The sequence below is a fragment of the Saccostrea cucullata genome, unplaced genomic scaffold, assembly GCF_032062105.1.
Source record: "Saccostrea cucullata isolate Sc308-1 unplaced genomic scaffold, CSIRO_AGI_Scuc_v1 ctg6001, whole genome shotgun sequence".
NCBI classification, from domain to species: Eukaryota; Metazoa; Mollusca; class Bivalvia; order Ostreida; family Ostreidae; genus Saccostrea; species Saccostrea cuccullata.
In genome coordinates this window covers 20,715-44,991 of record NW_026937515.1, presented here as the reverse complement: position 1 = coordinate 44,991, position 24,277 = coordinate 20,715, and the positions used below count along the sequence as shown (strand labels likewise).

The following is a 24,277-nucleotide window of genomic DNA, read 5'->3' as shown; positions in this document are numbered from 1 at the left end:
GCGCATACGTATTATTGAAATAAAAACTTTTGGGTTTTTTTCTATTTCTGGTCCAGAACACTGACAGTACAATAAATTATATAAAAGAGAACTTGAAAATCTCCGGACACTTTCCTTTTAAACAAGATAGTATCTAAAAATAAGTGTACGTAATTTATTTTCCGAAGGTTTCATAATAAACACTTAAACTATATGGAAAGCCAATAAGATTTTCACTGTGCTCTGAATTGCATGGGCAAAAAAAGCAACATAAATGTTTATTTCATTACTTATCTATGAAATCCTAATAAATTAATTAATTAATATTCGGATTGATAAACACCCAAATATTCTTCTATTTTCATGTTTTAATTTTAAAACGATTTTACAGTATAGGACTGTTATAAGCAAAGTTATTTTTTTGTAAAATACGGATTGCATTACTTAAATTAATATCAAGAACACATGTACAAAATAATACTTTTTACTTTTTCTATACTTGAAATGTTCGTATAAAATGTCTTTTTGATATTATATGTAAAAGTCAATCATCTAAAATTAATTCTGCTCAGATATTTTTTATTATGTTATCTAGCAATAATAATTCACTCATTACGAACGCACAATATTGGCTTGGTTTGAAAATAGACTGAAACATGCATGTTTTTGTCATAAATTTAAAAACACTTACACTGTAGCAGTACCTCTTGTTGAATAGAAAATTGCATGACAGTCAAAGATCAGGGATATGTTAATACTAGTATATAAAATTGTTCGATAGATTACGGCTTTGTACAAACTTTTACACTGTCATGGATTGCATTTTAAGCAACTAGTTTTGTTTAAGAGAAATATATCGTTGTCTGTTTACATTTTTGACATAAGGTTGAGTTATGCAAAAATCTATAGTTACAAGATTTTTTAAAGCAAAACTCTTACCTTAGTCACTCGGTCGAATACATTTTCTAAAATACACTCAGAGTAAGGCGGAAAGTGTCCAAAACTATAAGTAAGCCAAAATCTTGGATCCACTGAGGTTGTTTTGTATCAGTAGTCTGCTGATATGCTCAAATTCAGAGTTTTATTTTTAAAATTAGATTTAAACACTATACAGATGTTTAAAATTTTGACTCAAGTTCAATTCTGTTTCATGATTCTGGGACTAGGCCCCATATCATGGAGTAGACTTAGACTTAAGTTAAACTATCAATCACATGTAAGCTGTTTTAATTGTCAATAAAACTTGCAAATAGCATTAAACCGTTGGTGTAACCTTAGATAGATAATATATTACTATTCATTTTGGATCATTTGACTTCTACAACATTTCGGTAAAAGATAAAGATTTTGACTCAAGCCCTTTATTTTTAATGATCTCAAGCCATATGACTCTGTAATAAACATCAAAATATGCCTAAGTTTTTTCCTTTATTTTCTAGGATATTTGGGATACATAATTCAACAACAACTCAACAGATCTGCCAGGTGTGAGCTTAAATAGTCTCCAAATATCTTTCAGCTCTTGATACTCAGTAATCAAAATAACACATAAGGTAGGTAGTTGTAAATTAAATACTACCTGGTAGGTAGTTTCCAAATACGGGTAGCTTTCACATTCTATGATAAAATATTTCCATTTCTAATTTTTTTTTCTCTGTGATAACTCTTTGAAAGTTTTGGGAGAATATTCTTGATAATTCTGCCGGCATGTAAATTAGGCAGGTCGATAGGTCAGCAGCTAAGGAGGCCTAATACGCATGCAAATCTCGTGCGCATCTGTCTCTGTGTCTGACGCTAAGGAGACCAAATATGCATGTAAATCTCGTGCGGCTGCCTTTGTGTTTGACGTCAGTGTGCGAGGACTATTGAAATTGGCATGGAAGTCCTCGTGTAATTTAAATCTATTAGTCTACATTTTTAAAGTCTTAATCTACAATTTTATTTCACAATGAAATGGAAATATAAGGATTCACTGTCTAGTAGGAGAGTATGCCAGGGACATCAACAATAGTGGGAAACATGGGATAATTTTAGCATAACGGGCTTCGCCCGTTATGCAAATTACCCCATGTTTCCCACTATTGTTGATGCCCTGGCATACTCTCCTAACTAGACAGTGATTCCTTAAAAATTTGACCTTCCCCATAACATTTGATTTCTTAGAGCTTAGGGTATCATGTTCCACACGTGTAGTCCTTCTTATTTAACCTCTTGGCCTTGACCTCAGAGTTGGGTCTATTATTGCAAAATAAAATTTTACCGATCTTTCGAATGAATTATATTATTGGTGTCAAAGGTCTCTATGTTATTGCGTATTTTATGACAAGTCCTCCATATGGGGTATAAACATATGTGTTGATCCTTTGACCTTGACTTTCTAGTTTGACCTACTTTTGAAAACCGTTAAGCGTGGCATAACTTTGAAACAACTATGGTTGTTTTATTTAACATGTGTAATGCTTAGCTTGTGAAGAGACCTGTCCTTCTTTAGCTTCCATTCCTTATTTAGCTTTCCTTGGATTCCTTGGAGTTTGACCTTCTTTTGAAAAACTATATCTTTGGTATTACTTTTGACTGGCTTTCATAATTCTTATGAATACTTCTGTGGCAAATTCTTTTAGGCTCATTTTGTTTTGACCGTTTGACCTTGGTCAATGGAGGATGGCCTATATGTGCTTTTTTAACTTTGGTCATAACATTGAACAGTTAGCATTTATATTTCACAGGTGTATTTATTGTGAAAATGCCTTTTCAATGTACCATAATTTTTAATCTCTTGACCTTGAAGTTTGACTGTACTCTGAGTTGCCCCCATGATTTCAGAGATTCACCAACACATCTTGTCTTTATCAAGCATTTCATCCTATTTATCTTATCTGGAAACTATGTTTATTTAAGTGATAAAATACTTATTATCAAGAGCAAAACTAGTACTTTTTACTTTTGCTATACTTGAAGTGTTCGAGTAAAATTTCCTTTTCATATTATATGTACTTATAAATACTTGATTTACAGTCAATAAAATGTAACATTTTAAATTTTTTTTATTCAGCATTAAATTTCCAAATTAAATGGAAATCGAAACAGAAATAAATACACGGAAAAACACAAGCACGCAAATGTAGTCCCTCTTTCTCTCTTATTCTTTCTCTCTCTCACTTCTCTTTCTCTCTCCCTGGTCTAGAAATTGATATTAGTAATTTCCTCTTGCTCTCTCCAATTGCTCCTCCCTGTGTCCCATCACAGTCCGCTTATTTTTTGATATCACAGTTCACAGTCCACCCACCCTTCCTGTGACATTATTAGACGTCTTCTTCCTCAGAGATAGTCTCCGTAACACCTTACCACGGCGTATCTCATCGACTATGTTGTCAACGATCTTCCTGTCTTCTGCTTTAGCAGAGGCATTAAAGGAAACTAAAAAAGATGCACAAGGATGACAAGATGAAAAGAAAAATACCTGATTAAATTTCTAGAATATGTAGGGATTGTAACAACCTTGTATAATACATGAGATTGAATTATTTTGGTGATGCGAGTACAAACCTTTGCGTTTATCGGACGTTCCTTCTTGTGCCCGTCTCCGTCTTTCTGCCGACTCCTCTTGTTGCCGCTGAGATTCCAGTTCCTGTAAATAATCCATAACCTTATTTTGTTAAAAGTGTTTACTCTCTTTCTGCTATATAAATATTAACATGATATTACATGAATGTAATAATTATCAGAGAAGTTTGACTTGGAATTAGATATTACCTGTTGGCATGCTTTGATTTTCTCGCAAAATTGTCTGAAGGTGCTCAGGAATTCATCCAAGTTGAAGGTTTTCTCGTTCTCACAGAAGTGCTGTGCCAGACGACAGAACTGCTTACGTATCCTCTCTATGACGTCTTCAGTCTCCTCTAGATCGGCATCAGCTTCCTGTAAAGTAAAATGGACTATCTGTGTTTTGAAGAACAGTGAATAATGTTTATTTTGTAATGAAAATGTTTCTGAAGACATCTTACCTCTAAAAATTCAGCAAACTGTGCTTTCACATCGTCTTCCACATGTTCACATTCTCGTTTGAGTCTATGAACCAGTTTTTTTAGTTGGTTAAATTCAGTGGTGATTCCCTCCATTGTAAACCTTCAATGTATACGTAATTAAAAATGTACATTCAGCATTACTCGCTTTCCCCCATAAGTTTTTTTTATTTTGGCAGAAATACCATTATTTATTGGAATATATTTCTTTTCAAAGAAAAGAAAAAAAAAAAACAAATCGGGTAAGTAAAGAAAAAATGACAATGTTCATCAATACTACTTCGTTTAATTTTTCTTCATTTACATTAAATTAATCAAGGACTTTAACCTTGCCGCTTTCTGCAGAGGTTCCAGTAATGTATCCACAAAGCTGAGAGCTTCTGGGTCCTTTTCCTCTGCAGTTTCCACCAGATAGTGGAGGAGAGTTCTTTTGGAGGAACTTGATTTGGTGTTGATTAACTTCTCAAGAGAACTTACTCGAATAGCAAGTGCATTACCAGAACCACTTCCCTAACATAAAAAGACAATACTTTATTTCTAAACGTCTTATGAGGCGCCGTTTTGGTATTACTGCCAAAAAGTGATATCACCTATTCAAATGGTGATATCACCTATTCAATTACAATGTAAGTGATATCACCTATTCAGATTTTGAATAAGTGATATCACCTATTCGAAATATGTGATACCTATTTGATTTAAAGCAATATGAGCTGTATCTTCGAAAATATTATTTCGCTGGTTAAACCTGCTATTATGATTAATTTGTATGTAATTTAAACCCTTATGACCAATAGGTCCAAAATTAAGTTTAAAAATGTTTCAGAGAAATATTTCTGTACAACCGAACATACATTTTTATATAAGAAATCGTTATTGTACAGGACGACAATAATTCAATTTTGCTTCAATCAAAGCTAATAAAAAATTTCCCTCACGAATATGAACAACAGAAGTTTATAAATAATTTATTTGTTTGTCATTGAATTAGTTAATCACAAATTTGCTATAAAGATTTCCGATGTCAAAAATGCAGCTCATATTGCTTTAAATCTATTCGAAAAGGTGATTATCACTTATTTGAATAGGTGATATCACTTACTCGAATAAGTGATATCACCTATTTAATTTAAATAGGTGATATCACCTATTCGAAAATCACCATTTCACTATATCATTTTGAATAGGTGATGTCACCTACTCAAATTGTTTATGAAATAACAACGGCTCCCAAGACTATAGGCCCCTATATCTTGCTTTCACTTTTGCTTTATAACTCATCATTCTAGAAGACAATGGATTACAGTTTAGCATTTAATTTTAAGCAACCCCGATAGAAATTGTAGAGTTTGTTTTGCTCACAAATTAATTTATTTCACTTATATGTCATGTATACTATAAGAAAAATCGTGAAAAATGCATGAAAACTACGTAACCCGAACTTTCTTGGTTCCAGTAGTAATCTGTATCTTATATAGGGAGCATTCATTATTATTTTAAGAAATTCAAATGGGTGATATCTCCTATTCATTTCCAATAAGTGATATCACCAATTCGAATATGTGATATCACCTATTCGAAAAAGTGATTTAACCTATTCAAATAGGTGATATCACCAACATGAAATAAATAGGTGATATCAAAAATTCGAATAAGTAATATCACCTATTCGAATAATGATATCACCTTTTGCCAGTAAATACCAAAACGGCGCCTTATACGTTTTTTCTGTTTTTTTTTTTTTTTTTTGATTAGGAGATATTTTAGAGTCGTTGTGATGATATAAAAGAGCACATTTCTAGTTGAACCAAAAGAGATAAGTATGTGATAAGAAGACCAGAGTTTATAAGGTACCGTAAATCTGGAAATTTTTGCTGTAGATAAATTTTTAGCAAATTTGCGAGTGCATTGCATTCGCAAAAATATTTTTCTTAAAAATAAATCACCAATAAGACAATGATAACAAAGCAGCGGTCATTCGCAAAATTTTGAAACATAAAAATTAATCAACACCATTTTGACCTGAATTCGCAAAATAAAATCGACGTAAAAATTTCCAGATTTACGGTATATAAAAGTACATTAGAATTACAAATTGCCTTGTTTAAAAAATTCCCAGTGTGTAAAACGTATCTCAGGAACGTCTTGAGTGCATGGTTATCAAACAGTCTTCGGCTTATTGTATGAAGAACCTGAAAGTTAGGCCTTATGGCTCCTAGCTGTGCATTGAAGTCGCCCTTAAGAATCATGGCTTCAATTCGAAAATTAAAATTTGAAATTTGTATCAGATAATAGTAAAATTTCTCAGCTTCTCCCAGTTTTTCTACGTCTCCATCGTAGTGTTGAAATAACTCAATCTGGTTTTTTTTTTTTTTTTAGAAAGAAAGGCATTTATATTTATTTTGCTTCCTTGCACTTTTAATTAAATGTAACAAAGATACTACACCTATATTATTTTAAATTTGTGATTTTTATAACCTCGTCCGTCTGGGGAAGAACTTTCTCAAGTTGTTCCAGCTTTTCGACTCCAAAGGCTCTAGGATCGCCAGATTCAAGTAACTCAACGATAACTTCTATAGATTTCCTGAATTGATTAGGAAGATGTTGACATTCATACTTTTCTTTGGATCCAAAAGCGAAACCTGCAAAGACAGATAACAATTTATTTTTATTTTATCTAATCTTTTGTCATGATTTTAAAAACCGTTCTAATAAACAACGTACATAATTTATTGTCTTAATTAGAAACTTAAGGAAGATCCCAACTTACTTCATTTGAAGAAGACAGTCGCTTTACAAGTGACTTGTTCTAATCTACTTGCAGCTATGATCTCATAAGGGCTACTTCTTTGTTGCCGAACAATCTTTCCAGTTCAGCATAATCAACTTTTATTTTGTCTTTCATTTTCAGCACGTTACCCCAAATACTTTCCTCTGTCGGACACCAAAATAATCATCATGATTTAATAACTTTCGGTGAGCATAATTATATATTTTTAAATGTAATGTTATGTCTGTAATGATGTTTTTTCATATAGAAGAAATATGTGTTAATTCAATGTCAATGTATTTAATTTCAGATAGAACTCTTATTAATCCTTTGAACTTACTTTTGAATGCAGCGTTTGGTAACATATTCCACATGATGTGTTTGAGTTTACAATGTGACTCCGGTGTACTTATAGGTGGTGGTAGAGACTCAGCAACTTTTATGGCACCACCTAATGTTGGAGGAGCACCAGGTGGTAAAGGTATGCCACCAGGAGGAGGTGGTGGTGGAGGTGCTCCTCCAATACCAGGTGGTGCAGGAGGAGGTGGGATACCACCAGGGGGAGGTGGTGGTGGTTGAGGTGCGCTCACACCAGGTGGTGGGAGAGATGGTGCCACTCACTACAGATAACCATTTTCCTTTTTCTTTCAAAGGAGAGATTTCAAATTCCTTTTTTTCATACTGCTGCACGTTTCAAAACATTTCTTGTTCAATTACACAAAATGAAATGAAATATAAATTTAAAGATAACGATTAATTATACTTAAATGTCAATTGAAACAATTCAAATCAGGGATATTAACCCACCCTTTACGTCTTTCTATTTGATTTTCCTTTTTACTCATATTTGCGGTGAAGAGCTTCACATTTAGCCTTGTATTTGACTCTAGGGTCATTGAGCAGTGAGTGTGCCAACACCTGTGACACAGGACCTTGGTTTGTATGGTATCATACGGAAGGACTGGTCTCCAGGATTCGAACCCACCTGCTATGCAGGGACATATTTATGTCCAGCCCATTGTCGATACTTATCACCGTTTTTGATAATAAAAGCGCAGTGGGTTCTAAACTGAAATGTGATTTCTCTTCTGGCAAATTAAAGGATGACTTCACTTAACGCTATGTTTTGGATCTTTTTTGATCGCTTTTGTTGATTTCGTATCTTAAGGGGTACCGACCCTCTGATTTGACAGATAACTATCAGAGACAGTCAGAGTACAAAATATAAATACTACTCACAGTTTTCTTAATCAGAGTTTCCTAATTTAGACCTCTGAGTAGTCAATTAGATGAAATCTAACCTGTGCTGGAAACATTACTTTCTATTTCTTTTGCCAATCTCTTACTAATTGTTTTATTATATTTAACAATAAAACATTTAAATCCTACTTCAAAAGCACTTTAAATTGAATAAGTTGTATTTTTAAAAGACCATTTTAATAATGGTTTAATGTTTCAAGTACTTAATACAGAATTTTTATAAGTATGACATTTTTTTTTTCATATGAAGAAATCTTTAGAAGAAAGATAACTCTTCCTCACAGATGTGTTTTTTTTTATTACAACCACATACAACATTGTAATTTTCTGACTTAGGAAGCATCGCTTCCTGATGTTTTCTGACATGATTTTAATAGGTATTATACTAAAATTTATTTTCATATACACCTCATATTTCAAATTAAATGTTATGATAATAAATCGTTACTGGTTCTGTTCTCTATGGTGAAATTTCTTCATATCATGATCTGATATAAAAATCATTTCTGAAAAAATAAGCTGCGCTTCTTACATCAAACTATTTTCCATGTGACTCTTATGTTATTGTTGTTCATGAAAATCAACATTAGAAATATTAAATTTTCTGAGTGAAATTTGATAGCAGAGGGTCGGGACCTCTTAATGTGTACATTTACTACGAAGTCTCTCAATTTTGTAAAAATAATTTTATACTGTTAAAAATATATTTCATGTTATTTGTTCTGTTTTCCAAATACAGAGGATTCACACTTATCTACCCTTGCATTGGTCCTTAATCTCCTAATGCCTACATTGGTCCTTGAATGGGAGTTCAATGCCTACACTGGACCTTGAATGAGTCTCCCAATGATTATATTGGTCCTTGAATTAGAGTTACAATGCTTTTGTCCTTGAATGAGAATTCAATGCCTGCATTGGACCTTGAATGATAGTCTCCCAATGCCTACATTGGTCCTTGACTTGGAATTCAATGCCTGCATTGGACCTTGAATGAGAGTTTCAATGCCTCATTTGCTACTTGAATGAGAGTTTCAATGTCTACATTGGTACTTGAATGAGAGTTCAGTGCTTACATTGGTCTTTGAATGGGAGTCTCCCAATGCCTATATTGGTCCTTGAATGGGAATTCAATGCCTGCATTGGAAGTTGAAGAGAGTTTCAATGCTTGCATTGGACCTTGAATGGGACTCTCCCAATGCCTGTGTTAAAACAAATAATGACCCCCATAGAATAATGACCGTGGTCATTTTTCAAGGAAAAAAATGACCCCCCCCCTCCATCCTTGAAAAAAAATTGTAGGCCTAGGGATCATTTTATCGTCCTAAAACATTGAGACCAGTTGAAAAATGACCCCTTTCTAACAGAGTGTTTGAACCTCATTGTCTTATTCTTCTTTATGTTCTCTTTGACCAACAATAGACGAACACGCAATTAAAAATGCAATAAAATAGCTTTAGATTTACGTATGTATATGCATATTTTTATATTTTAAACACATATTGAAAATCGTAAAATGGCAACTATTACTTATAGATTTTAAAGAATTTCCCATTATAACCGTCTTCCATTTTTTTTCACATTTGAATATTTGACTGAGTATAGCTAATTGACAGAAAAGTGGGGTGCCCTGTTTTTTTCAATGGTTAACAAGTATTCGGCATGTTTTAAATAGGACTGTTAAAATATTAAGGAAAAAAATAATGAGAAAAGTTTTCTTGGAAATAAAAGAGGAAAGTTATTCAATGATATAAATACATGTATATTTTGAATGATGTTAAAAGTTGTGTAGACTAGGTAGAATGTATTGATTAGGACATTATAAATATAGTCACATTACCAAAAACGACTAACGGCCAACGGATTTGAAGCAAAAATGTGATTCTTCGGGTGACGTTCAGCAGTTCATCGACCGTTTTCTTGCCCAATTTTGACCTCTTTTTTTTCGTCGGTCGACTAATTCTTTTGTCTATCGGTCCAAGTTATAATTTTTCTGGTCGGTTGTCGATTTCTTCAATTGAAGCAATCCGTCGACAAACCTTCGATTATCGTCCAATCATCGGCGGTCAGTTTATAAAGTCGGTCGTCAGTCGTTTAATAAAAAGGGGTTTCCAAATTTTTGGTCTGGTTAATTGAAATCAATCTGTAGCTCGAAAATCGATGATTGGGTGATGATATTCCGACATATGAATATTAAACCTATTAATATATACCGAATTCACATTCCTCGGCCGTTGGTCGTAGACCAGTGGTAATTGGTGCTCACCAAAACTGGTCTTCATCGGCAAGTAGTCCATAAAGTATCAGTCACATTATCCAGCTATTGGGTTTACAATTATATTATATGCGTATATAATGACCCCCATCGAATAATGACTGGCGGAGGGTCATTTTTCAACGACAAAAATGACCCCCGCTGTGGAAAAATTATTTTGTAGAAAAAGAGCCCTAGGGGTCATTATTTTAAATGCGAGTCCTTTTAAAATTGACCCCCATTGAAAAATGATCCCTTTTAAAGTGATACAAAATTTACAAATTTAAATTGATGCTAATTAAGCGTCAAAACGGCCGCAAAAATTAAATGATTTTAGAATTCATAAAGAATTTTCACAACGAATAAATAGGAAATATTCCAAAAGAAATACATGTACCATGCATGGCTCATATCTTAATTTAATTTTCAATGTGATCAAACGAAGTAAAAATAAAAGTAAATTAAAATGAAACGAAGTAAATAAATTCGTGTATATAAGATTATAGCAGCATCTTCATCCTCACAAGCCATAGAAGGTCCTGAGTCAACAGGCAGGACCCCTGGCTTGCGAGGATGAGGATGCTGATATCATTTACTTTTGTCATATTTTGTGATAATGCCGATGTTCTATCAAAATAGACATCGTTTTGTCATATGTAATTAATGTATCCAAAACAATATTTACTAAAAATTTTTTTTCTTACGAACTTATACAAGTTATATATGAGCTATTTTATGCATTGTTATTCACATCCGGAAACTCAATTTATGTTGGTTTCATGTCTTCTGCACGTCCATCTAAAGGAGCTCGACAATTTTTGAATATTTTGAGATTTTGACCAGAAGTTAAGCTTAAATGATGTCTATCGATGCTGGAAAAAGTGAAAATATATTGAAGAACAAATTGTCCTGCAACACATGGTGAAATTGTAAACTGTAAACTCACGCTTCTCATTTACAAATAATAAATTTACCACGTATTTTCTTTTTTTCTCACAAACCCCTAAAAGATGAGATTTTACAGGTATTCATTAATTAAATTTTTCTTAATCTTCCGTATTTACAATCAGCACAATTTTTTTTAGAATAATAATTGTTTTTATGTATTGAATTCGACAACTAATTTGGAGGTTTCCGGTAGGATTAATTTTGGTAAATTGTGAAAATTCTTAGATTCACGCCTTGTTTGATTGGTTAATGTAACAGAAGTTGTATGGCAAGGATGTGATCTGCATGTCACATCTAACATGGATGTGCTTTGCATGTCACAAATTATTTTTTCCTGAGGAATGAAGGGATTTTAGTCTTTTCACGGTCTTGTCCATTTTACTTGTATAAAAGAGCACGTCTTTTGACGAGAGATCAAAATAAACCCCTTCGCATTTTAACTGAATTTTTTGGATCTCTTTTGTCTTCGTCATATAGCTCTATTACGTGAAGAAAACAATCATTTCCGCCGACCAAACTTTTCTTGGAATCTATGCAACACAAATTAATCAACTTATTTTTATTTGCATCAGGAGGAAATTCGTTTTCGAGAATATCTAAAACTCCTGGCTGCTCCAAAAGCTGCACTTTTGCTGCATTGACGTCGTTCTCCACTTTTAAATCAGACACATGTTTGTCGGTCACATCGAACAAAACTCTCCAAAAAGTCCAAATAACTTTTCTTTAATTTCTTCTTTGTTTGTTATAGGAGAGAACTTAGGCAACTCTTCTTTAACTTGACTCGGATTTACGTGGAAATAAGCCAGACTGGAGCTAAATTTCGTTAATTCGATTGGATTGTTGGAACTCATTAATTGCCTGTTTTGTAAAACAGTTTCATCCACTTTGCTTATTCTCAATGAATAAATATCATCCTGTTCCTGCAATTGTTTCGTTTCAGTCTTTTCTTTCTCATCCATTTCAGCATACAATATCTGAACTACACTCTCAATTTCTTTGTGTAAGGATTCAGCGAACTGTTTGATTTCATGTTTCACATTTTTATAGTTAGACGGAACTCCTTTTTTCCTTTCGTTTGTGATGTCAAGTATCTTCTGATAAAAGGGCCTTATGTAACTTATTAACTCTTGATTTTCATCGGAAATCACTTCATTGAAAAATTCCAAGATAGCATCGAGGTCAATTTTTTCGTGAAAAACATGGCCACCATCTGTCACACAGACATCACAAAGTGGCAGACGACAAGTTCTACAGAAAGTTTTCAGGAAATATTTGGAATGAACAGAACATTTTGTTTTGTCTGAATCATTATCAGCTAGGAAGTGAACTGTGTCCATGTGGGTAATCAAATGATGTCTGCATATTTTGGTGTTACATAAAGAACATGTACACACAGAAGGTTCACTGCAGTCGGCGCAAGTGTTCATGGCAGCCTGAGCCCCTAGTCCTATATTCCTGCTCATATTGTGATAAATGTCCTGTATAAGAATTTGAAGAAAATAATTATACATATGTATATTGTTTCAATTATCAAACATTTTAAGTAAAGTTGACTCTAAAAGAACTTTACTAATTTGTACATACCTTCAGCAGATGACGGGATGAATCTGAATGAATAAGAAAGTCCGTGAAAATGTTATCTAGATACCGTATTAGCAGAATTTTTAGCGAGAATTTAATTTTGGCTAAATTGAATATTGCTAAAAAATTAATTGCGTTTCATTTGCAATTGCTTAATTAGTGAGCATTTTGAAATCGCTAAAATTACATCTCGCTAAAAATGAAATACCAATTTATTTGCGTCTCGCTAAAATTTCCACTTATACGGTATGAAATCTTTACTGATCATGATAATCGGTAATTTGAAATGTAGCTTGGTGTTTAAATCTAGATTAATAATTTATCAGCATCCCTTTCTAAAATAGCTGCAGAACTGTAGCTCTCCCAAAAAAAAGATACACCAGAGAGCTACAGCGCCATCCATTGAAGAAATTGTATATTTATTGCACACAGAAAAGTGGGCCGTTTGTCGATTTACCCCGGTATTTCTCCATTGACACTGAACCTGAACTGGTAAGATCATACAACGAAGAAGAAGTGCGCGTACCTACAAGTTCAAAGTGGGTGATAAAGTGCGAATTTCGACAAGAGACCCACGGGCCTTATAGATCACATTAGTATCATGTAACAACTTTCGAACAACTAAATTTGGTCCTGTTTTAAACCAGAGGCCATGAAATTCACAATTTTTAAAGACCACCATTGTAACTAGAGGTACTGTGAGCAATGAGCTCACTAAATAATACCCCCCGCCTCCCATATCGTTATAACTGATGACAAAGTCCATGTATTGCCTTGGCCGGGACACCAAAAATATGTGTCAGATCAAAAAGTAAAATAGGAGGTGCACAATGGCAATATGTAATAAAGATTCTGTGAAAGTTTCATTAAATTTCACTCAGTGGTATAAGAGGAGTTAGTGAATAAGAGATGGGAACCCTAAAGCGTAACAGACGGACAGACGTACAGACGGACGGAATTAACGATTACTATATACTCTCCCGCTTTTCAAGCGGGGGTATAATAATTATACACTTAACATTCTTACTCTAGCTACTAAATACCCAGAGGTAGATCAGAGTAACAAAGAAAAAGTACACTTCCTCTTTAAACCAGTTATGCAACCAATCCCAAAGGAACCACTGACCCCGGGGCCACATATTTCAAATATTGGAAATTTTATCATGAATTTTATTTCATCATAAATTGTTGAATAATACCAAAGAGCAGATTTCAAAGCATTAATTTATTTTCAGACCATGTACCCCCCCCCCTCCTCCTGAGCCAGGGGGCATTAAATTAAAAATTTTGCTAGATGCACCTTTTTTTCATTATAAAAATATATATACTTAGATCATTGGCATAATACCCTGGAGCTGAGGAAAATATATTCAAAGAATTAATGTATTTTCACTATATAATCAAAAGCCCCCCCCCCCCTCCTCACACTAAATGGCGCAACCCCTTACAAAGGGACCATGAAATTCACAAATTTGGTTGTTCACTAAAATTATATACTAAGTTAGATAATTTAATACCAAGGAGCAGAGAAGATTTTCAAAGAATTAATGCATGTTCACTATATAATCAATAAAGCCCCTCTCTAACACCAGAACCCCTGACACTGGGACCATAAAATTCACAATTTTGAAAGAGGCACTCTTACTCATCATAACTATGTACTTAGTTAGTTTATTTAATACCCAGGAGCAGAAGATTTCGGAAGAATTGGTGCATTTTCACTTTATAATCAATATAGGCCCGTCCTAACACCAGAATCCCTGACCCTGGGGCCATAAAATTCACAATTTTGACAGTGGCACTCTTGCTCCTCTTAACTATGTACTTAGTTTACTAAACATACAATTTAGATGAAGCACTCTTGCTCATCATAACTATGTAGTTTGTTAGTTTATTTAATACACAGGAGCAGAGAAGAAGATTTTCAGAGAATTAATTTTTTCACTATATAATCAATAGAGCCCCGTCCTTACACCAGAACCCCTGACCCTGGGGCCATAAAATTCACAATTTGGAAGAAGCACTGTTGCTCTTCATAACTATATACTTTGTTAATTTACTTAATACCCAGGAACAGAGAAAAAGATTCTAAAAGAATTAATGGATTTTCACTATATAATCAATAGAGCCCCGTCCTAACACCAGTACCCCTGACCCTGGGGCCATAAAATTCATAATTTTGAAAGAGGCACTCTTACTTGTCATAACTATGTACTTTGTTAATTTATTTAATACCCAGGAGCAAAGAAGAAGATTTTTAGAGAATTAATTTTTTATACATTATATCATCAATAGAGCCCCGCCCTACCACCAAAACCCCTGACCCCTGGGCCATTAAAATTCACAATTTTGGAAGAGGCACTCTTGCTCATCATAACCATGTATTTATCTAATTTATTTAATACCCAGGAGCAACGAAGAAGGTTTTCAAAGAAATAATGCATTTTCACTATATAATCTATAATAGCCCCGCCCTAGCACTAGAACCCCATGAATTACCCCATAAATTTTGGTAGAGGACTCAATGCTCATTACATTCATACCAACAGTTTGACTGCTTGATGTCCAGGAGTAAAGAAGAAGATTTTTAAAGATTGCATCAATTTTTGTGGTTTTGGCCCCACCCCTCAGGACCCAGGAGGGCAGGGACCATAAAATTTACAAATTTCATTTCCCTTCACCCATTAATGCTGTATACCAAATTTGGTTGATATCGGTTCAGTGGTTTCAGAGAAGAAGCTGAAAATGTTTAAATGTTAACACACGACTCACGACGCATTACACACGACGAACGACGACGGACGAATACGGATAGCAATAGGTCATCTGAGTGAGTCAGGTGACCTAAAAATATCATCCATTTTTGACATTGAACACGATCAAAAGTGGTCTAGTGAAATTTTTATCGTGTTTCGACGTTTTCTGAGGAACGGTATTCAAGTGTACAAACTCAAGGACTACAATGACGATGCCATTACGGGGACATTCTATCGAACGGAACTCCAAAAAGTGGACGTTAGAGACGAGGATACGTTTGAGATTGAAAAGATCCTCAAGACCCGTGGAAGAGGACCAAACAAGCAATATTTTGTCAAATGGCTGTATTGGCCAGAGAAGTATAATTCTTGGATAAATGCTGATGATATGTCTGCATAATTTTGTGCAATTATCATCGTTTACATTGAAATTAAATGTATACAGATTCATGTAGAAAATGTTACTTTTCATGTCTTGCAATAAAATATGGACAAAAACAATGTGTTATTTTGATCAACCCCAGGCTTACCTTTACTCGTCGAGACCTTTTATTTAACATATTACACTCAACACTTCATGTAACTTTTGGATTTTGATTCATTGACCCCGGAACATCCCCGGGCTGAACTTTACTCGTCGACACCTTCCATTTGATAGGTCACACGATACTCTTTGGGTAACTTTTTTGAATTTGCACTTGATGATCCCGGAACACCCCCGGGCTAAACTCTCCTCGTCAAGATCTTTCATTTGATATAACTCAAGATAACTTTAGGTAACTTTTTGATTTTGCACTCAATGACCCCGGAACACACCCGGGCTAAACTCTACTGGTCGAGACCTTTCATTTGATATGTCACACTCAACTCTTCAGGTTACTTTTTTTATTTGCACTCAATGACCCCGGAATGCCCCAGGGCTAAACTTTACTCGTCGACACCTTCCGTTTGATAGGTCACACGATACCCCTCCGGCAACGTTTTTAATTTTGTACTCAATGACCTTGGACCACCTCCGGGCTGACTTCTCGTCGAGACCATCAAATGGATATGTTACATGATACCCTTCGGGTAACTTTTTAATTTTGCACTTGACTTCAGGGCTAAACATGTGTGATTTAAAAGTCGGGGTTTTCCCGCCTTCCAGGATAGGGTCACGTGACCAAAATTCAAATACTGTCTTCTGATTTTCCAAAGTTTGATGACGTCATTCCGCGCAAAATTCAATCTGTTGTCCATTTGAGCGCACCCCAGTGCTAGAACCAAGGGCAACTCCTATTTGCAGAAAACCCGCCACAGAAATACAACTGTTTACTATGTAATATAGAGATGCTTCTTCTACAAGTTAGTTTCATTTACTCAAGGTTCTCAAAATAAAAAGTAAGGACATATTTTAAACCCACAAAAGTATTGCTCAAAAGGTATATCACTCCTAATGCCGATATTTATTGAAATAGTCAGGCAAGCTTTTTTAAAAAGCTGTTACTTGAATATATTTAAAAATGATTTTGTTGGATTAAAATGGCGCAAATGAATTTAAAGATAACGAACACTTATCCTGCTCAAAAGCCAATCGAAATAATGGGCGAATAAAAAAAACCCCACCAAACTGGATTTAAAAAAAAAATACTCATTGCATATTTTACCCTAATATTTTTTACAATCAATACATTTAATGATAGACAATGAAATGGGCGGGTACTATTCGATGCGGACGGCCGAGAAAACATTGGATTGGAATTCTAATTTGAAATTCATTTTCAATCCACCTCAGCTGCGCTAGAAAACACAATATAACTTATTTGACCCAGAAGACAAATAATGTCAATAATGGTATAGTTTGAAAATGATATATAAATCAGGATTTTCTGTCCAGCGTTTTAAAGAAATATATGAAGGGGAAAATGTATGATTTTGGGGAATTATAAGTATTTGTCTTTTGGAACATACATTCACACTTTGCTTTTGAAAACAGCTCAGGTGGATTGAAAATGAATTTCAAACTAGAATTTCAATCCAATGTGTTCCAGGCTGTCCCCGTCGAATTGTACCCGCTCATTTCTTTGTCTTTCATTAAAAGTTTTGATTTTAACAAATAGAAATGAAGTAAGGTGTATATTTCCAATCTTGCTAGTTAACGTTTCGTGGTCTTATCATATTGCATATGCATCATAGTTTTAAAAAATTACAAATTGACAATAGAATACCTAATTGGAAAAAAGTTGTTATTTTACCCTTTTTGTTCAATTCTGGTCTGAAAAAGTTTTAGAATGAAAAATATAGGAAGCAATAAATTTCCCCTAAATTAATTTTTTGGATTATTTAAGTCAATTCAAATATAAACCTAATAAAAAGTTTTCATACAAGTTTAAATTGAAGCGACCCCATTTTACATTCTTGTGTTGACATCTGATATATCTCGTATTTTATTGAACATTGTTTTAAAAATTATAACTCACAAAAACATTCTACTCTATGAGATAAGATTACTTGAATTCTATGATAATTTTTGTGTGTTTTTCAACGTTCGTAAAAATCACCAAATAAATAAAAATTAAAAAAAACATCTGAATTCATAAAATAAGAATAAGAAAGGATTTTAATAATAAAAATGTCAATAATTTAATACTAAATTATACAAATAGGTCATTTTAGGTAATGAATACATCTTCGCATGAATAGAAGTATTTTCATCATATAACATGAATCTTTAAAAAGAACATGAATTGAACCTCTGACGATAGAAATATAGATCTTAAACATAGACACGCCCTGTAATTTATAGATATATTTTGGTATATTTAAAAAATATTAAATTTTCAGAAGGTCACAAAATGCTGTCGCATTCCTGACATTTATAGCATCACGTTTCGGCGTACCTTTTTGTGATGGAGATATCAATGAGATATTTGGTAGCAACTTAGACACTATTTTTAGACATAGAAATCTATATTTAATAACTATACTTTAATGTGGATTAATAAATATGTACAAATCAAGAGCAGAGCAAATTCGGACTTCAATAAAAAAAAATCACAGGTTGGATCATGTGCCATTGAGGCGTAAGCATTCGCCATCGACTGGCCATACCTGTTGTGTGCTCCTTGTCAAGATCGGGTTAACGGGAAAATCCATAGATAATTCAGTATAAAAATAATGGCCTAGGCGGGCCTAACAATTTGTAAGAGAAATGTTAGTCAGCATTTGACATAATGATAAATTGTACTTTCTGACGAGTTCATTATATGAACCATAAAATTTGCGAAATGTTGATTTTAACCAAGAATATTGATACATCAACTTATTTGTCAGTAAATTGCTTTGTTTCAGAAGTCAATACGCAGATCATGCCAGTTCATACCTAATCATCTTATTATTGTGGAGACGTAAACTCCACAAACTGGTAATAATGGTTTATTACCAAACAAAGGGAGTACTATGGAATAGTGGAAGTCATCACGTTCATCCGTAAGTTTTTTAAAAGGTTATTATCAACGCCTTCTATAGGACAATATCCAATGAAACAGAAGTTCCATACTCATTTTGTTTTAGCTTAAATGGATTTATCGAATTAATGTGAGTAAACATATGAATACTCTTTATAGATAAAACGCCGAATATATACAAGTATTTAAGTGTAATTGGGGGTCACAGTAAATATTCCTCCTTCAATGTAGAAGTTTTGAATGAATTCTGCTTCATATAAATACTAATATTAGTTGGTACCCTTGGGCATTCAGAAAGATAGATGGAAGCTTTAAGACTTGATCTCCAAAAGGTACAGAAGTTAAAGCATTTTATTCAATATCAACTTGTCTCAGCTGTGTGTACATGTACAATTAAAATGTTGATATGAAAATAACATGGCGAATGACCAGGTTTATTTAACGAAATTTAAAGCTCTATGACTGGAACTCTACTTCACAAATTTTGAAATAATGTCAAATCAATTAAAAGATCTTGCAAGAAAGGTGGCACATAAGTCTCATACTTAATACACAGTGGAAAATTTTTTTATTAAGAAGTTGCAATCAGGAGATATCTTACATACACAAACACATAAAAAACTGTACAATAACATCGTTAGATTGTGAAATATTACAGCAATCTGAGACATCATTTATTCCAATTATGAAATAAAATGTCGGAGTTTCCTCTTTATTAAAATGTATCAAACATTTAAATCGTATATATAAAAAAAATATCCCAGTTTGTTAAGGAACGACTAAAAAAATGCTACATATAGTCATTCAGTTTAGTATACTTGATATACGTTATTTAAAATACTGCAGGACTTTAATGATTCCGCTCTTCTCTTCTCCAATCCACATTTTACCGCCACTGTCAATAGCAATGGCTTTAGGACGGCTGACCCCCGTATCTGGGATAAGATATCGAAGAAGTTGTCCTTGTCTGTCCAAAAGATGGATATTGTTATTTTCGAAATCGGTAATTGCACAGGTGATCTGTAACCATATTACACGGAGTAAATGTATAAATGTATGTTGTTGTCGTGCTTTCATTATAAGAATACAGAAAGGCACCAAATTGACTCACAACAATAACTTCTTTCTTTTATAGTCAGCTGTGCAAATGTCACCGTTTTGGTTGCAACAGATAAACACGGCTCATAAAAGCTGGCCATTGCTATATTGGATTCCTGCACTATGTTGACTTTTAAAACACCTGGCTGATCCAGTAGTTGCATTTTAATCCCTTGTCCAATTCTAAATCAGGAGTACCACTTTCATCAGAAGTATAGTGAACCTCTCCAAAAAGTGCCAAAGCTTTTTTTTTTGAATTTCTGGATCATTCAGATTTGATGGGAAAGAGGGTTACTGCAGCTTCACTTGGCAAGGATTCGAATAAAAGCTCTCAGTGCTAGATCTAAAATCCACCACTTCTTTTACATTTTAAAAGCCAATTAACTTTTCATTTTGCGAAATAGTGTGAGCTAATGTCGTCATTTTTTCTCAATAAGCTTCCTTTTGATTTAGTAAGTCTTCTTTATCTTTCATTTTTTTGTCGTCCTAGACGGTATGCAAAATGTCAATTCAACATCAATTTCCCCATGCAAAAATTTTGATATCCTTTTTCATCTTGTCATAGACAGAAGTTAATTCTCTTAATTGTTTTTCTATGTTGTCCAAAATCTTTTGCTAAAATGGTTTTATGCACTTTGTCAATTCCATTTTTTCACTTGATATTGCTTCCGTAAGAAATTCCAAGAGAGTTTTTAACTTTTTTCATTGGGCAGCATTTTCTCCGTCAATTTAACACATTTATCACATAGAGGCAGACGACAACTTCTACAGAAATATTGTAATGGGTTTCTCACATGTTGAGAACATTTTTTATTATCGTTCTCTGATAACTTGTGAACCATATCGATATGGATATCTATATGTTTTCTACATATTTTTGTGTCACATGTCGAGTATGTACACACGGGCGGTTTTTTACAATCGGTACACCTGTCCACCTGAACCCGAGCGTAGACACCTTCTGACGCCATGTCAGGTTGTATGTTTGTACAACATATGATTGGACCCATGACAAAAGTGCCTTATGGTATGTGTACTTAAACAGAAATCACGTCATAAAGATGTGACGTTGCTGACTGACGGTGAACTTCGACGCAGATTTTTTTCACGTGTTTTGACGTTTTGGCGCATCGTGTTTACAACATGTGGATAGAATATCTTAATTTATATGTAATTGATATCTGAATATCATCTGAATATCATATTTTATTATTATTTAAAGACTTACAGACATCGAACATACTTTGAGTTTAATTTTACAGGTCACTTAGAGGACCAGTGTTAGGACTTACCAGTGGGGAAAAGTGTTAGGAGGGACTCAAACAGAACGTCCCCTGATAAGCGAGCTGCATCCTCGGCAATTTTCACCTCTATAACCAGAAACAAAACGTACAATTAGGATTGAATAGACGTTAATCATGTTAATTGTAATCTTTAAAAAATACTGACCATTTTCGGTATTTTTGTGTCTTGTTTTGACATTCTTCTTCACAAAAAAGAATATGAAACTTTAATTCTGTATCGTATTTAATGTATCTAAACAGTTATTGACTGTGTTTTCTTGCAACATTGATTATGTAGCCCCCTTACGCCGATCAATATTTCATCCCCCAGGGGCTAACAAAATTAATGTTGCCCTCAACCCAGACTGTATCATACATTTGTTAACCGAGTTCTAGGGGAACATACGTTTTGTCGGTCCCAAGAACCAAACTGTCCGCCTGAGGCCGTTAAGCCGAAGGAAGACAGTTCTGTTCAAGGGTCGACAAAACGCATTTTGCCCGAGAACACAGTATAAACACAATAAATGTTTTGTTACACCTTTTAATTTTTAGGCGGAAGCCGCCTTTTGCATTTTCATTGTTGACCTTTCGACCTCTCAAGATGTTTGCCCCGTTTCATGGTACTCCAAACGGATGTATCTTAAACTAAGGGCACACAACCCGCTAAATCATATTCGACCCCTTTCCCAATCTTTATCGTTATTATCATATCAAAAAGCGTGTGTTAAGCGTAATTTACTTGAAAACTTTATTTTGATTAATGTAAAAAAGTCCAATAAAAATAATAGCCTAATAATAGAACGAACAGTTATTTTAGTACTCCTGATACGTTTCACATTTGAGAGAACACATTACGTTAAACAAATCGGGTTCAACATTTGATTAGCACGGGATCCTGACGCGATCTTTAGAAATACTACGAGGGACAAAATAGTTCAAGTAGGTAATTATATTTCAGAATTAATGACAGGTACATAGCTACTGAGGAACTAATTTTTTCAATAATCTTGTATAAAATAGAAGAAAAGAGGTATGTCACTCCTTTTATCAATTGTTAATTTATATATAAGTACTACATTCGCGTAATAATCTAACACAAGACGATTCAGCGTGAAATTACTGTCAACAAACCCACGTGGAGCACAAATGATTTACAATGGTTGAATGGAAGTGACAGGCCCTCTTTTCAAAATAAGCAAGGTAACTCACGATGTGTGATTAGCCTATCTTTTATTGTCACCCTTATCTTTTATTGTTTTAACTTGTCGCCTCCCTATGCAGGCATGCATGCTTTAGCTATCGTAATATGATAGCTGTTATGGTCGGGTCTTATCGAAGATGAACAAACTGGAGAGTGTACTCTTTAATTACCATGATTACATGCCTGGGAGAAATTATTTGAGGAATTATCATGCCGAGTCTGTGTATGCATTTATATATCCTATCTCATTTAATGTAAATACATACATGTGTGTTGAAGGATGGGCCAAAACTGTAAAATTTGGACAGAAATTAAGACACAAGCATGAGAATTAACTACATTGTATTTTAGCCTGAATAGATGTGTCCCTACGGAGGCAGCTAACAGAGAGTAGGATATAATTAAGATTGAATCGTGAATTTGCTCTGTGTCACCTCTAAATAGCAGCAAACTCAACTCTGCACAACCAGAAAAACTTTTCTGAAGGTGAGTTAACATCAATTTATTATATTTCTTGTGGAAAAATTTTTTCATAAGTTTTGATACATATTTTTGATAGCATAACAGAATTAATGTTCTTGTACTGTCATGATGGCAAAAATGAACCGAATACTATTTTTGAAAGTATATTTTGACATTTCTTATTTTTGTTGACTTGGGTATTTTCTTTTCATTTTTTTAAATACATGCAAATACATGATGAATAGTAGGCGAGAGAAAAAAAAATACAACAAAAATATTAGGGAAGTCAAATTGGTCACCTGAGAACTTGCAATCATGCTTCCGCCTATCAGTACTCTCAGTACTTTGATATATATATATTTTTTACATACATCTATCTTGTAGTGTTTTCTGTGATATAAACCTCTAATACGTCACTGTTTAATACCAGATAGAGCTCCACCCATTGTGTAACGAAAACGGTCCAACATCTCATCGACCGGTCCAACATCTCACTCAGCGGTCAAACATCGATATTTTTATACCCGCTCAGTAAAACATTACGAATGTTAGATTGTTTTTCGTATACATTTGTATGGGAACAAATTTTTTAAGGTATAACAATTGTTTATTAATAACCCTTTTGCATTGAAAATATATTTTTTACGATTACTTTCAAGTGAAATGATCATTCTGTAATTTAGTTAGTCTTTTTTCACTTACCTACATGTATGCCTTTCGTATTTATATGCTCTCTATGTGTTTTTTCTTTCACTTTCAGTAAGTTTTCTAATCCATTATTTTCCAGCATTTTTTCGAATTGAATTACATTGTGATCTTCTTGTAGAATAAACTGAAGGAATTGGGACATTCTCTGCCTTCGTTTTCCATTCTTTGGTAATATTTTCTTTTGAATAGTATCAACGTCCCCAATGCACGTAGACAAAGTTTCTCTCGCTAATGCGATTTGCATTTCATCCAGAACTTCTTTATAATTAGAGGTAATCGCCTTTCTGATATTTTCTAAAAAAAAAAAATATTTGAAATAAAATGAAATCTCTTCGGTACGAAAAATGATCTTAAACACTTTACAATCAAATGAACTAATAAAAATACAGAAATATCCATATCCCGTGGCTATGTAATTCACAATTTTGAAAACCGCTGCATTTCATTTCCGGAAACCTGCTTAGCATTTCTGACATTTTTTTCAATTTTATTTCCGACAATATTTTGTTTTC

At 33.8% G+C, this 24,277-nt stretch overlaps 1 protein-coding gene and 1 pseudogene across 1 annotated transcript; both read right to left on the bottom strand.

Moving 5' to 3' along the window:
* Positions 1-3,005: 3,005 nt before the first annotated feature.
* LOC134248314 (inverted formin-2-like) lies at positions 3,006-7,616 on the bottom strand (annotated as a pseudogene).
* Positions 7,617-11,910: 4,294 nt separating this feature from the next.
* LOC134248313 (uncharacterized protein DDB_G0279899-like) lies at positions 11,911-20,275 on the bottom strand. Its single transcript, XM_062730722.1, has 4 exons — positions 20,168-20,275; positions 19,904-20,033; positions 12,815-12,837; positions 11,911-12,708 (listed from the first exon to the last, which is right to left on the bottom strand). The coding sequence occupies exons 1-4, from the start codon at positions 20,273-20,275 to the stop codon at positions 11,911-11,913; spliced, it is 1,059 nt and encodes a 352-aa protein (XP_062586706.1).
* Positions 20,276-24,277: the final 4,002 nt, after the last annotated feature.

Bases quoted from the DNA above. Each gene is read 5' to 3' on its own strand.
- LOC134248313 (XM_062730722.1), bottom strand. From the start codon at position 20,275: ATGCAACTACTGGATCAGCCAGGTGTTTTAAAAGTCAACATAGTGCAG. The intron at 12,838-19,903 runs GTAAAATGTGGA...TTATTCATTCAG, and splicing joins CATTGCTATTGACAGTGGCG to ATTCATCCCGTCATCTGCTG. The intron at 12,709-12,814 runs GTATGTACAAAT...ATTCTTATACAG, and splicing joins CATCCCGTCATCTGCTGAAG to GACATTTATCACAATATGAG.